Raw genomic sequence first — 15955 nt, forward strand, 5'->3', positions numbered from 1 at the left:
AGATAAGGGATATTATATGAAAATATATCTATTTAATCTTATGGGGCAGATAATTATTAAAGTTGTTTATGATGGTTAGAAGTCACTTTTGATATTTCTTTTTCTTTTTCTTTCTCTTTTTCTTCTTTCATTTTCCTTTTTTCTTTCAATTCTCTTCCTTTTCTATAAATTTAGTTTGTAGTAGTTTTTACTATTGTAATTAATATATTCTTAAGAGAGATAAATATAGATATAGATATTAAAATCAGAAGATAAGAGTTTTAAGACCACCAAACTATTCATCTTTATGTGTGTTTATGTTTATGTTGTTTGTGTTTATTAGATTTGTATGCCGCCCCTCTCCGTGGACTTGGGGCGGCTCACAACACAATAAAAACAGTTCATGACAAATCTAATAATTTACAATTTAAGATATTTTTAAAAACCCATTATTAAGCAGACATACATACAAGCATACCATACATAAATTGTATAGGCCCAGGGGAGATATTTCAGTTCCCCCATGCCTGACGACAAAGGTGGGTTTTAAGGAGTTTACGAAAGGCAAGGAGGGTAGGGGCAGTTCTAATCTCTGGGGGGAGCTGGTTCCAGAGAGTTGGGGCCGCCACAGAGAAGGCTCTTCCCCTGGGGCCCGCCAACCGACATTGTTTAGTTGACGGGACCCGGAGAAGGCCCATTCTGTGGGACCTAATCGGTCGCTGGGATTCGTGCGGCAGGAGGCGGTCTCGGAGATATTTATTTATTTATTTATTTATTTATTAATCAGATTTGTATGCCGCCCCTCTCCGCAGACTCGGGGCGGCTCACAGCAATCGCCATACAATGTAAACAAATCCAATATTTAAATTAATTTTAAAACACCATAAGTTAAAACCAATCATACACACTAGCATATCATACATAAATTTTATAAGCCTAGGGGGGAAGGAACATGTCAATTCCCCCATGCCTGACGACAGAGGTGGGTTTTAAGGAGCTTACGAAAGGCTAGGAGGGTGGGGGCAACTCTGATATCTGGGGGGAGTTGATTCCAAAGGGTCGGGGCCGCCACAGAGAAGGCTCTTCCCCTGGGTCCCGCCAAACGACATTGTTTAGTTGACGGGACCCGGAGAAGGCCAACTCTGTGGGACCTAACTGGTCGCTGGGATTCGTGCGGCAGAAGGCGGTCCCGGAGATATTCTGGTCCGGTGCCATGAAGGGCTTTATAGGTCATAACCAACATAACCAATTTTATGATAAAATTATGATAAAATTTGGTATAAAATATGTTTTCTTTGTATAGCATTATCTTAAATAGTTGGGCTTTTACTATGGTAATTTATTAATCTTTCAATATTAAAAAAGGAAAACAATTATCTTTTCTTACCTGTTTAGGTTGTTCAACTATTTGAAGATATGGCCCATCAGCTAGTAAAAAAGACAAGGAAGAAAACAGAAGAATTCGTACAAATATTATATTTCTAAAGACATTTTTTTTGCAAATAATGTTTTAAGAAACTGAAGACATGTGTATTACTGCAATTCCTGGTGGATGTATTTAACAAAGAAACATCCTAACCAAATAAAATAGTGATACAATCATAGAAACCTAGTGATATATATTTATTAATAAAAATCATGTATTTTTTTCAAACATCTATGAAAATTTGTAGGATTCTAGAAAGCTATATCTAAGCAAATAATAGCTTCAAATACTTATTTAACTATTTCTATTGTATGTCATTTTATACTTTGGGACAGCTGAAAGACTAAAACAAAAAATTGCAATTTCAGTCCAGGTTACGTCCACAAATCACTACACACAAACTAGAATAGTTTAAAACCATAAATCAGTTTATTAAAAATCACAACACTAATTAACAATATAGAAAGCCAAAGGAAATAAACATCCAGTAACAAATAAGGCATAAATAATAAATGGAAGATTTTAAAATATTTTAAATGGGATGACCCAAAGAAATATTAAGGCAAGTAGAAACCAGGTGTTCTAAAGAACAATTTGCATCCCAAGGGAATTGCAATTGAAAATACTTTATGTAAAACTATTTTACATAAAAGAAATGCAAAATTTCTCTAATTACTCAAGATTTTACATAAGCTGTTCGCTTGCTAAATATTTACAGGGGTTTTAAATTATTTTGATAATAATTTTATTAAAGGTTTATGGAGATAAAAAACTAATGAAAACTTAGGATACAATACAAAAATTTTAAAATAGTAATGAAAAACTAAGAGGTAAAGAAATGACTTTCCTCTTTACCAAGGCAAGCACAAACAATTTCAGTAACTTTTCACTTTTTTTGATTTTACAACAAACTATCTCTTCTTCCCATATCTCATATCTTATCTACAGACGTTAAAATCTCCTACTCAGTTTTACTCAGCAAAAGTCCAGAGTTACCGGAAATAACATAAATACATATATACATATGTGTGTGTGTATATGTGTGTGTGTGTGTTTAATCTTAACTAGATAAATTAAGTCAACTTTGTATTCCTTTCTTTGCCTTTGCTCTTAACATGATAACATACTATTTGCTCTGAAAATACAACGAAGTATTTATTTGGGCTCCTTCCACTCTCTGAGCTTGGTTCTTTTCTTACAGATGTTTTATTACCCAATTAGCTAACATCATCAGGGCAATGAAACACCCAAGCAGAGAGCACCAAGGATCCTACAATTCAACCCTGAGATGTAAATATTATCTTCTATCTTTTTCCTATACTGTATCTTTTCAGTTATCTATAAACAAATCTTTAAAGCTTTATATTTTAAAATTATTTCTGAGCTTTACAGACATAGAAAACTAACAGTGTAAAAAGACCTAGTTGTCCATCAAGTTTGCCCTTTGAAGATTTTTTTTTAAATTGTCAGAGGATGGACATGCATTTATTGTTCTTTTTGTTTTAGGGAAACAGTTTTTAAAAATATGGTCCTGATTAAGTAGGTAAACCGTAACCAGGAAATATGACAAGATGGACAAATTCAACTAGACTTACAATCCTAGGTTTAGAAAGCTTAGAACTACGTCGCCTTAAACACGACCTAAGTATAGCCCATAAAAATCATCTGCTGCAATGTCCTTCCTGTCAACGACTACTTCAGCTTCAACCACAACAACACGCAAGCACACAAGGGATACAAACCTAAAGTAAACCCCTCCAAACTCGACTGCAGGAAATACAACTTTAGTAACTGAGTAGTTAATGCTTGGAACTCACTACCTGACTGTAGTATCATCACCTAACCCCAAAAACTTCACCCTTAGACTATCCACTGTTGACCTCACCCGATTCCTAAGAGGTCAGTAAGGGGCGTGCCTACCGTCCCCTGTCCTTATGTTTCTCTCTTACTAGTAGCATGTATATAAACATTGTTTATGAATGAATGAATGAATGAATGAATGAATGAAATACATGAATGAATGAATGAATGAATGAAATACATGAATGAATGAATGAATGAATGAATGAATGAATGAATGAATGAATGAATGAATGAATGAATGAATTTACTGTACATCTTACAGTTGGCTGAAGAATTCTGGGAGTTCAAGTCCACAAGTCTTAAAGTTGCCAAGTTTGGGGACCCCAAATACATTAACAAAATCTTACAAGTATGAAAACATAAAATTCCCACCTCCACTTTTCACTGCTCTATCCATTAGGGCAAGTTGTTCCTAAGTTTCTTTCTTTCCTAAGCCCCACAAAGCCATGGGGCTTTTGCCTTCCCTCGCTGATTATTTCCTAGTCACATCACCTCCTTTCTTTTCCCATGAATAATCATTCATTTTGTAATGTTCTGTTGCAAGAATTCAACAATCCTTCTCTTTTGCTCCTTAGAGCTTATGAAACTGTCCTTCCTCCTGAAGGTTCCTTGTATAAGTACATGGACATGATTAATATGTACACTTAGGTTTTCTAGGCTTTGGCAATGGTAAATGGATTAAATAGCAACAGCAATAGCACTTAGACTTATGTAGTACTTCACAGTGCTTTCCAGGCCTCTCTAAGCGGTTTACGAAGTCAGTATATTTCCCCCAACAATCTGGGTCCTCATTTTACCAACTTTGGAAAGATGGAAGCCTGAGTCAACCTTCAGCCTGTCAGGATCGAACTCCCGGCACTGGGCAGAATGCTAAGTGCTAAAGCCCACTGCAACAATATCGCCAAAAATGCTTCTAGAGTTGTTAACCTGATCCTACGTAGCTTCTGCTCCGGCCATCTCACACTACTCACCAGAGCCTACAAAACTTTTGCCAGACCCATCCTAGAATACAGCTCATCTGTCTGGAACCCATACCACATCTCGGACATCAACACCCTTGAAAACGTCCAAAAATATTTCGCCAGAAGAGCCCTTCACTCCTCCACTCGAAACAGAATACCCTACGAAAATAGACTAACAATCCTGGGTCTAGAAAGCTTAGAACTACGGCGCCTAAAACACGATTTAAGTATTGCCCACAAGATCATATGCTGCAACGTCCTACCTGTCAATGACTACTTCAGCTTCAACCGCAACAACGCAAGAGCACGCAACAGATTCAAACTTAATATTAACCGCTCCAAACTTGATTGTAAAAAATATGACTTTAACAATCGAGTTGCCGAAGCGTGGAACTCGTTACCGGACTCAATAGTGTCAACCCCTAACCCCCAACATTTCTCCCTTATACTATCCACGATTGACCTCTCCAGGTTCCTAAGAGGCCAGTAAGGGGCGTATATAAGTGCACTGGTGTGCCTTCCGTCCCTTATCCAATTGTCTTTCCTTTATCTCATATATCATATATATTTTCTTCCTTTCATATATCTTCTCCTCTATTTTATATTTTTCTTTATATATATTACATCATGTCTATTCTCTTCTATATGTATTGTGTATTGGACAAAATAAACAAATAAAACAAATAAATAAAAAATTAGCCTGTAGTACTACATTCTAAGCGTTGTACCACACCGCTCACAAAGCTAAACAGTTAAATAGCCAAAGATCAACAACATCTTTATCTTCCAAGTCATCTTCATACGTAATAAATAGAAGAGATTAACATTCAAAGAGGAAATGAAGAAGCAATCCAAAAATTTCTCTGTAGGAGACCATGAGTTCTCAAGCAAAAAGGATAGAAGAATAAAAATCATTCACACTTCCTTCCTTGCGCTGTTGTTAAAATCACGAAGGTTTGCTCTTAAGTCATCTTTGCTCTTAAGTCATCTTTAATCTGGGGAAATAGGCCTAGCAGACTACAGCAACAGCCACCACCACCACTACCACCACAACAAAAAAAACCCCTGTGATCTTTGCACAGTTGTGAAACACAGGGTATTTGTTTTCAGGAAGTCCCCAAATTTCCTAAGTATTTCTCCTGCCCGCAAACAAACACACGCAAACACAAGAAAGAATTGTACAGCGATGATATTAAAAAGGATCTTAATTTCAAGACGTAAGTGCTAAAGCCCACTGCAACAATATCCACCAAAAAAGCTTCTAGAGTTGTTAACCTGATCCTACGCAGCTTCTGCTCAGGCAATCTCACACTACTCACAAGAGCCTACAAAACTTTTGCCAGACTCATCCTCGACTACTGCTCATCTGTCTGGAACCCATACCACATCTCAGACATCAACACCCTTGAAAACGTCCAAAGATATTTCACCAGAAGAGCCCTTCACTCCTCCACTAGAAACAGAATATCCTACGAAAATAGACTAACAATTCTGGGCCTAGAAAGCCTAGAACTACGGCGCCTAAAACACGATCTGAGCATTGCCCACAAGATCATATGCTGCAACGTCCTACCTGTCAATGACTACTTCAGCTTCAACCGCAACAACACAAGAGCACGCAACAGATTCAAACTTAATGCGAACCGCTCCAAACCTGACTGTAAAAAATATGATTTCAACAATCGAGTTATCGAAGTGTGGAACTCATTACCAGACTCAATTGTGTCAACACCTAACCCCCAACACTTCTCCCTTAGACTCTCCACGATTGACCTCTCCAGGTTCCTAAGAGGCCAGTAAGGGGCATACATAAGTGCACTGGTGTGCCTTTCGTCCCCTGTCCAATTGTCTTTCCTTTCTTTCACCTATCTTATATATTATATATATCACTTATATATATCACCTATCTTATATATAGTATAAGGGCAGACTAGATGGACCATGAGGTCTTTTTCTGCCGTCAGTCTTCTATGTTTCTATGTTTCTATTCTCTTCCTTTCATATATCCTCTCCTCTAAGTTCACTTTCACCCTCTTTTATATTATCACATGTCTATTTTTCTTCCTATGTATTTGTGTATTGGACAAATGAATAAATAAATAAATAAATAAATAAATAAAATGTCCTTTCCCAACTTAGCTCAGATCCTCTGTGCTGTAGAACAATTAAAATGTATAGGTTGGGGACACATCATTTCTGTTTATGTTTTCAAAACCCATACTTGGAGGAGCTGCCTTGTTAAAAAATCATCCATTCATCAATCAATTAATCAATAAATGTTATCAGTCAATCAATAATGACTCTTACTTGTGCGAAGGTCAGTTGAAATCATGCTTGCGTTATTGTACAGCTGATTCATCCCCAAGGAGTAATGTTCCATTGCGTATACCTGTGTTAAGAAGGTGGACATTTTCAGCAACTCGAGTTATGTAAGCTAGTTTTTTTTTTTTTAAATCAAATACTATGCAGCTAGTCCTTAACTTATGACCATAATTGAGCCCAAAATTTGCATTGCTAAATCGCTAAAGTTGTTGAGTGAATCATGAGGTTATTAATAAATTTGGCTCCCCTGTTGACTCAATCTGTATAGTCTGGAGGACAGAAGGAAAAGGGGGGACATGATCAAAACATTTAAATATGTTAAAATGTTAAATAAGGTCCAGGAGGGAAGTGTTTTTAATAGGAAAGTGAACACAAGAACAAGGGGACACAATCTGAAGTTACTTGGGGGAAAGATCAAAAGCAACATGAGAAAATAGGCGTTGATTGCTTACCTGAACGCCTCTTCTCGTACGGTGAGCGGGTACAGCAGTCACATGGGTTGCTCATGTCCAATCCGGTGGAACTGAGCCTAGTATTAAAAAAGCTTGCCGGATCCGCCCCTTCCCCAGAATTCGCGAATCCATAGACTAGGCTCAGTTGTGAAGCTCTGTAGTGTTCAACTCTTATTGTTAGAGGAAGAAAGGTATAGAAAGGTAAAGAAGACACATACAAGGGCGGGAAGTGACTGCTGTACCCGCTCACCGTACGAGAAGAGGCGTTCAGGTAAGCAATCAACGCCTATTCTCCGTACTGAAGGAGCGGGTCCAGCAGTCACATGGGACATACCCAATAGATGGTCCCTAGGGTGGGATTAGCTTGCTATCGTGTGAGATAACGGATTGGAGTACCCTTCTGCCGAAGGCAGCGTCCGCTGAAGCGTAAGAATCAATCTTGTAGTGCCTGATGAAGGAATTTGGCGAGGCCCAAGTGGCTGCTTTGCAGACCTCCTCCAACGGGGCTTGAGTCGCCCAAGCGGCCGAGGTGGCTGCGCTCCTGGTGGAATGCGCTGTGATGTTCCTTGGAACTGAGAGGGAGGCCGACTCATAGGCCTTAGATATAGTCCCTCTGATCCAACGGCCTATTACTGTTGAAGACACTTTGGCCCCCATGACTCTGGGATGATAGGCTACAAAAAGTGCTTCTGACCTCCGAAAGGGTCCTGTGCGTTGGATATAGATTCTCAGCGCTCTGGTGAGATCCAGGGTGTGCCATCTCATTGCCAAGGGATGGTCTCGTTGGAGGCAGAAGGAAGGTAGGACAATATCCTGAGATCTGTGGAACATGGAACTGACCTTGGGTAAGAAGGTGGGGTCCAGTCGCAAGACTACCTTGTCCTGATGGAATTGGCAAAGGTCCTGCCTGATTGAGAGGGCAGCCAGCTCCGAAATGCGTCGGGCAGAGGTAATAGCCACCAGGAAAGCTACCTTAAAGGATAGGTACCTGAGGGACGCCGATTTTAGGGGTTCGTATGGTGCCTGCGTGAGGGAATGGAGAACCCGAGGCAAATCCCAGGATGGATACCTGTGGACCTTAGAAGGTCTGAGGTTGGCTATGCCCTTGAGGAATTCCTGAACTTCAGGGAAGGATCGGAGAGGCTGTCTGCGGGGACCCCCTAGGACAGATGAAATGGCTGCCAGATGACGCCGGAGGGTGCTGGTGGAAAGTCCTTTATGGAAGCCTTGCATAAGGAAGGAAATAATTCTGTGTATGGGGATGCACAGAGGGGAGAAACCTTCCTGTAGGCACCACTGGTGAAACTTGGACCACGTGTGGTCGTAGATTCGATTGGTCGAGCCCCTCCTGGCCTTTAAAATGACCTCCACTGAATCGGGGTCATGACCACGCAGTTCTAAATCTCTCCTGATAACAGCCAGGCGGTGAGGTGGAACCACTCCGGGTCTGGATGGAAAGAGGCCCCCTGCCGCAGCATATCCCCCGAAACGGGGAGTCGCCAAGGGTCCTGGACGGACAGCTGTTGGAGATCCGCGAACCAGGGCCGGCGGGGCCAATGAGGGGCGATTAAGATTACTCGGGCCCTCTCGGTGAGGACCTTGTGAATCACGTCCGGGAGGATTGGAATTGGAGGAAATGCGTAGAGTAGGCCTGGAGGCCATGGACTCCGGAGGGCATTGATTGCTTCCGCTCCCGGGGATGGAAATCTGGAATAGAAGCGAGGGAGTTGGGCGTTCGCATTGGTCGCGAAGAGATCCAGGACTGGTAGGCCGAATCTGAGGGTGATTTGATGGAACAGGTCTTGATGAAGGTTCCACTCTCCTGGGTCTATCGTTGCTCGGGATAGCCAATCCGCCTGGACGTTGAGACTCCCCGAGATGTGATCGGCTAGGAGCGACTGGAGATGTTTTTCCGCCCAAAGGCCCAACTTGAGGGCCTCCCTCATGAGAGCCTTGGATCTCGTGCCCCCCTGTCTGCAGATATGGCTTTTTGTGGCAATGTTGTCGGTGAGAATGAGAACGTGCCGGTTGGGAATGCGAGGAGAGAAATGCTTCAGAGCCAGGGAGACGGCTCTTAACTCTAGCCAATTGATTGGCCTGGAAGCTTCCTCCGGGGACCACGTGCCCTGGGCTATCATCCCCTGGGCGTGGGCGCCCCATCCCGATAGACTGGCATCTGTGGTGATGACAAATTGATCCGGGCACCTGAACGGGGATCCTCTGTCCATGGCCGGAGACTTCCACCACTTGAAGGATCTGCGAACACTCAGTGGGATGACAATGCGTCGATTTGAGTTGCTGTGCCCCGATCTCTGAAAAGGCAACAGTAGCCACTGGAGTTCCCTAGCATGAAGGCGAGCCCAGGGAATGATGCCTATGCATGACACCATCTTCCCCAAAAGGGAAGATAGAGTAACTATGGATACTGAAGGATTAGATAAAATGTTAGAAATTAACTCCACTATACTGAGTTTTCTCTCGGGAGAGAGAAAAACCTGGGAGGATTTTGAATCAATAATGGATCCCAGGTGAGAAATGGAAGTGGAAGGTTGGAGGTGACTTTTATCAAAGTTGATGGAAAATCCATGGTCCTGGAGGACTGACATGGTGACAGAAAGGTCTGTTTTCACTCTCTCTAGGGAGTTCCCATGAATTAAAATATCATCAAGATAACATAAAATGTGGATGGGAGACGCCCGGATATAGGCCGCCAGGGACCCCAGGAGCTTTGTAAAGACCCGAGGGGCCGAGGAGAGGCCAAATGGCATCGCCCTATACTGGAAATGCCTGCCTTGAAAGGAAAAACGTAAAAATTTTCTGTGGCACTTGGCTATAGGAATGTGAAGGTAGGCCTCAGTGAGGTCTAAGGAGACCATGAAATCTCCCGAGTGAATGGCGGCCAAAATAGAAGACAAGGAGTGCATCTTAAACTTCCTATATTTGATGAATAGGTTTAGTTTCTTTAAATCCAAAATGGCTCTCCAACCTCCGGAGGACTTTGGAACCATAAATAGGATGGAGTAAAAACCTAGGCCCCTCTGACCGGAAGGGACCGGTTGAATGGCTCTGATGGACAATAGATGAGAAATGGCCTCCTCCATACGGTTACAATCTGAGGATGACCTGGGAGAAGGGCAGGAAATAAAACGTTTTGGGGGAGGAGAAATAAATTCTAAAAGAAGGCCTGTTTGAACAGTGTCAATGACCCAAGGGTCCTTGGAGGTGAGACGCCAATTAGAGGCGAAATGAGCTAGGCGACCCCCTATGGGAATGGAGGTAAGATTACCATCTAGGTTTTTTTGAAGCCCTGTTAGAGGAAGCTCCCCTTTGGAAACGAAACCCTCTACCCCTGGAGTTCCTGCCTTGGGAACGAAAGCGGGGGGAATACTGACCTGGAGATCTCTGATAGGAAGCCACTTGATCTTGCTGGCGCCCTGGGCGACGAAAGGACTGCGTTTTGGTAACCTTTTTCGTGGTTGGACCCAAAACCTTCTTCTTGTCCGTGGTCTCCGTGAGGAGTGGATCCAGAAGATCACCGAAGAGAAGGTCGCGCTTTAAGGGGCCCTGGGATAACTGCCACTTTTGGCGAACTCCCGCTTGCCAAGGGCGAATCCATAGGAGTCTTCTTGCCGTTGTAGACGCTGCAATAGACTTAGCAGAAAATCTAGTAGATTGCAAGGTGGCATCAGCCACGTACTGGGCAGCTGCAAAGACCTTGTTGAAGTCTTGTTGACCTCTCAAGTCATCGGGAGGAATGTGCTGTTGAAGTTGGCGAAGCCACAGCAGCATGGCTCTGGAGAAGAAGGAGGCCGCTGCAGAACTTTTAATGGCCCAGGAATCAGCGGTGAATCCTCTTTTGAGCATTTGCTCGATGCGCTTGTCCTCTGGGCGGAGGACTTCCTCCGCCTCGCCTGGCACAGCCGCTGCCGAGTGAAGAATCTTGACAGGTTCATCTGGTTTGGGAAAGGATAGAAGCTCTTCATAGGAAGAGGAGAGTTTATACAACTTTCTGTCCTTGGTGGAGGGATTAAGGCCAGAGGCTGGAAAATCCCACTGTTTGAGTAAGGCATCTTTAAACAATTTAGGCATAGGAATTACCTCGTTATCCTCCTGTTCCTCTGTGAAGTAAGGTAGATTCTCCTCCGGGGGATCAGTGGAAGTGGAGGCTTGTTTCTCCTGGGCCGCTAATCCCGTAGAAATTCTAGCTTTGAGGAGGAGAGATTTGAATAGTTGAGAAGGAAAAATAGTAATTGGAGGAGGGACCTTTATTTGGGATTCCTCATCCTCAGATAAGCCCTGAAAAGGGTCTTCATCCTCCTCTACATCCTCATATTCATCCTGGGAGGATTCTGAATCATCCTGAATAGGAGCTCTGACCGCTGGGGAAGAACCCAAGGGGCGGGAGGAACGAGAAGGAGGAAGAGGTAAAGGAAGCTCATTGATGGTAGAGAGTTTGGCATCAATGGCTTTGGACAACACAGCAAAAATAGATTGGAACTCAGGAGGTAAACTGGAAATATCAGCAGAAATGGCAGAAGAATCCCTAAAGGCCTGGGAGGATCCTGGCTGGGGGGAATCTTCAATAATATCTGGTTCCTCTGGACCTATGCCCCATAGGTTAGGTTGGGGTCTGTCTAGGTTTGGCTCATCCAGAGATAACACAGGGACCCCAGAAGGAGGCAGACTAGAGGCCTCTGGTGGGTCTTGACTACTGATTACTTGGGCCTGCACTTTCAAACGTTTTGCTGATTTGTCATGAATTTTTTGTAGGGCTAGGTCCCTTCTCTTCTCGGCCCTGGTGACCTTGGTCGAGGGGCGGGCCCCTGGAGAAGAGGAGGAAGAGGCCTGGGGGATACTAGTAATCTCATCGCCTGTAGGCCTGGCCTCTCTGGGACCTTTAGTTGTGCCTCTCTTGGGAAAAGTAGCCATAGTCTGACAATTAACAGAAGACAAGGCTGAGCCAATAACTGAATTATAAGGAGAAGATTTCAAGGACTTCCCAAGAGGAATGGATCCTGCTTCGAGGCCTCGAAGCTGCTGAAACGTGAGGACAATCTGGGCAAACCCAGAGTTCGTGCCCCCAAATCCAGCGGGGCCAGCCTCCCTAAACTTTGTAATTAAGTAAACCAAGGCACTCTGGTTGGAGGCTTAGCCGGTGGAGAATTTAGCCTGGGACCCCCAAGGCCCGCTCCCGGATCCGCGCGGTGGACTGAGGCCTACGCGGCTGGCAGAAGGCCAACACGAGAGGCCTAGATTTTTAAAAAAGGGCGCGAAGGCCTTCGCGCCGAAAAAATCGCTCCGTAGAATTTCTTAAGGGAAAAGCGATCGACTAAGTCCAGGAGACTAGAAGGCGTCTCACTCCGCAGGAGGTATTTTATAAGCCCTTAAATATTTGTATACAATAAATAATCAATAATTCAATGGATAAATACTTGCACCGGGACCTCCAGGCCAAGGGATTAGAAGAATCCACAAGCGGCCGCAGGAATCGTAACCGGCAAAACCGCCGGGGGAAAACGAAACCGCAACTTCTCCCAAGGAAAAAAGCCGAGCCGCTTCTTTTCTTTTTTTCTTTTAAACGGCTGGCGCAATTAGTGCAAGTAAATAAATAAAGACAATAAATCTTACTACTTTTTGAAGGAAAGATCGAAGGGAAGGTGTTAGAATGTTGAACGAGCTATCACAATACAACCGCAGGATATGCGAACTGAGCGAATTCTGGGGAAGGGGCGGATCCGGCAAGCTTTTTTAATACTAGGCTCAGTTCCACCGGATTGGACATGAGCAACCCATGTGACTGCTGGACCCGCTCCTTCAGTACGGAGAATATTGTTTTACTGAAAGAGTAGTAGATCCTTGGAACAAACTTCCAGCAGACGTGGTTGATAAATCCACAGTAACTGAATTTAAACATGCCTGGGATAAACATATATCCATCCTAAGATAAAATGCAGAAAATAGTATAAGGGCAGACTAGATGGACCATGAGGTCTTTTTCTGCCATCAGACTTCTATGTTTCTATGTTTTTCTATGTTTTGTTGTCAGGACCTTCCTAGGATGGTTACAAATGACAATCTCAGGACCGCAGGATACTGCAACTATAGCAAATCTAACATTTAAAGTTTGATCATGAGACTGCTGTGGTCAAAAAGGATGAGAACTGGTCATAAATCACTTTTTTTCAGCGCCCTTGTACTTTTGTATGGTCCTTAAACAAATAGCTGTAAGATGTGGAGTATCTCTAACTTTTCATGGTAGCTATTTTATATGCATAACTACTGTGTGCTTTTTTCACCATCCAGCTAGTCATAGTATCTGGTTTCAATTGTCCACTCTTAGCCATCTAGTATAGCTAACAGTGAAACCCCCAAATACCATGTGAATCAATCAATATGGAAGACCGACAAGTTATCATTCAATAGTCAAATGTAATTGAAATTTGTTTATCCATCCATCCATCCATCCATCCATCCATCCATCCATCCATCCATCCATTTGGTTTTTATGCCACCCTTCTCCTTAGACTCAGGGCGGCTTACAACATGCTAGCAATAGCACTTTTTAACATAGCCAGCATATGGCCCCCCGGAGATTAGAACTGCCCCCACCCTCCCTGTCTTTCGTAAACTACTCAAGACTCATTTATACCGCCAGGCATGGGGGAGTTGAGACAGCTCTTCCCCCTAGGCCATTACAAGTTATGCATGGTATGTTTGTGTGTATGTTTGGTTTTATAATAGGGGTTTTTAGTTGTTTTTTATTATTGGATTGTACATGTTGTGTTTATTATTGTTGTTAGCCGCCCCGAGTCTGCGGAGAGGGGTGGCATACAAATCCAATAAATTATTATTATTATTATTATTATTATTATTATTATTATTATTATTAATAATAATAATACGGGTCCTCATTTTACCCACCTCGTAAGGATGGAAGGCTGAGTCAACCGGTGATGAGATTTGAACCACTGACCTACAGATCTACAGTCAGCTTCAGTGGCCTGCAGTAAGCAATCTACCTGCTGCGCCACCCCGGTTCTAAAATTGTTAAAGTTAAATTGAAGACGCAGTTCTTTTGGGATAAGTCGGCATCTTTCTAAACAAAGCAAAGGGCTGAAATCTGTTGTATTTTTTTTGCTTCCTACAAATATTTTGTTTCTTAGAAAATCTTGAGTAGCTCATATAAGGTTCAAACTCACTTTGGGCACTTTGCTTTGCAATATGCTATCTTTGCTACTTTTTATTTAAAATGTAATAAAAACCTAACATTACCTGGTCAGGTAGCCTGGTGGGCACTGTGACTAGTATCCTTACCCATAATTCATTGCCTCCCCAGGGTAAAGATGATCAAACTAATTTCCAGCAATTCTGCAGTAGATTTATGTAGGTGGGTGCTATTTATTTGGAAATTCGGCCTTTCACTACTTTCAATATCATACATTACAAAGAGCTTCATCGGTGTCAAAAAGTTACACTCCCACTCATCAATGAACAGATGAAGAAATATCTAAATTACAGTTATGACTCAGTCAGGATACACTAACCTAAAAATGCAATACCAAATAAACTATTTATACGTCTGCATTCAAAAAACCTACAGTAAAATCCCGGGTCATGACCAGAATCTGTTCCATGACTTTGGTCGCAAACTGATTTGGTCGTAAATGACGCAGAAGAGGATATCGCCGCAGCTAGAGAAATTGCCGCGACGGTGTTTGAATGCCACCCAAGTATTTGTTTGCGACCAGATGCCAAAATTTTGCGAAATTGTTGACGTTACCCGATTTGGTGATACAGTGTCCCCTCAATTTTTGCGGGTTCAAACTTCGTGAATAGCCTATATCACGGTTTTTCAAAAAATATTAATTAAAAAAATACTCCGCGGGGTTTTTTCTACACCACGGTTTTTCCCGCCCGATGATGTCATCCGTCATCCTCAAACTGGTAATTTTTGCAAATAAATAACAAAAAAACCCCAATTATTGTTAATAAATAATTATGTTTATAAATATCAGGATCACTAAATGTCTTATTCAATGGTGAGTACCAGTAATAATGGTTGTTAAGGGAATGGGAAACGGTAATTTAGGGGTTTAAGTGTTAAGGGAAGGCTTGTGATACTGTGCATATTCAAAAAGGGTGTATTTACTTCTGCATCTCTACTTCGCGGAAATTTGACTTTCCCGGGCGGTCTCAGAACGCATTCCCCGCGAAAATCGAGGGAACACTGTGATCAGAAGGGTTCATGATCAGAGGTTCTACTGTTTTCCACATCTTTAGTGACATCTGGTCTCTTGTTTTACTTTTAGCTCTTTTTAAAACAGCGTATCAGTTAGCGATGAAACTAATTGTAGTGCAGGGTGACAAACTCAATTTCATTGAGGGCTGCATCAGGGTTATATTTGACCTTGGACGACCAGGGTAGGCGGGACCAGCTCAATGTCACTTGTGTTGGGGGCACCAGTGGTGGGTTGCTATCAGTGCGACAGGCAACTCTACACTGATAGCGGCTGTTAGATTGCACAATTTGAGCTCAACCCCTCCGTTGCCGGTCCTTCGGGTGCCCCCATCTTTTTATTTATTTATTTATTTATTTATTATTTGTTTATTTTGTCCAATACACAATGGGGGTTTTAGTGGGTATATATCTATATACACATAGTAAAATACATGATGAAGGTTATAGAGGAGATATTCATAGTAAAATATATCTAAGAAAGAATAGAAAAGAAGATATAGTAATAGAACATATCAATGAAAGAATAGAAGAAGAGATATAGGAATAGAAGAAAGGTACAGGAGATATAGGAGAGCAATAGGACAGGGGACGGAAGGCACTATAGTGCACTTGTACTCGCCCCTTACTGACCTCTTAGGAATCTGGATAGGTCAACCGTAGATAATCTAAGGGTAAAGTGTTGCACTTCTAATATTTTAATGCTCCGTTAATG

At 42.4% G+C, this 15955-nt stretch overlaps 1 protein-coding gene across 3 annotated transcripts in view; it reads right to left on the reverse strand.

Moving 5' to 3' along the window:
• Positions 1-15955, reverse strand: part of NFKB1 (nuclear factor kappa B subunit 1) — a 291304-nt gene that overhangs the window by 65382 nt on the left and 209967 nt on the right. For 2 of the 3 annotated variants that reach the window (XM_070757965.1, XM_070757967.1), the window contains exons 3-4: positions 6538-6619; positions 1367-1407 (exon numbers count right to left, since the gene is read on the reverse strand). In XM_070757965.1, coding sequence (XP_070614066.1) covers positions 1367-1407; positions 6538-6619 — 123 coding nt within the window. Of the gene's footprint in view, positions 1-1366; positions 1408-6537; positions 6623-15955 lie in introns of all 3 variants that reach the window. The other variant, XM_070757966.1, reaches the window with a different exon arrangement.

This window comes from Erythrolamprus reginae, chromosome 7, assembly GCF_031021105.1.
Source record: "Erythrolamprus reginae isolate rEryReg1 chromosome 7, rEryReg1.hap1, whole genome shotgun sequence".
In the NCBI taxonomy this organism is placed as follows: Eukaryota; Metazoa; Chordata; class Lepidosauria; order Squamata; family Dipsadidae; genus Erythrolamprus; species Erythrolamprus reginae.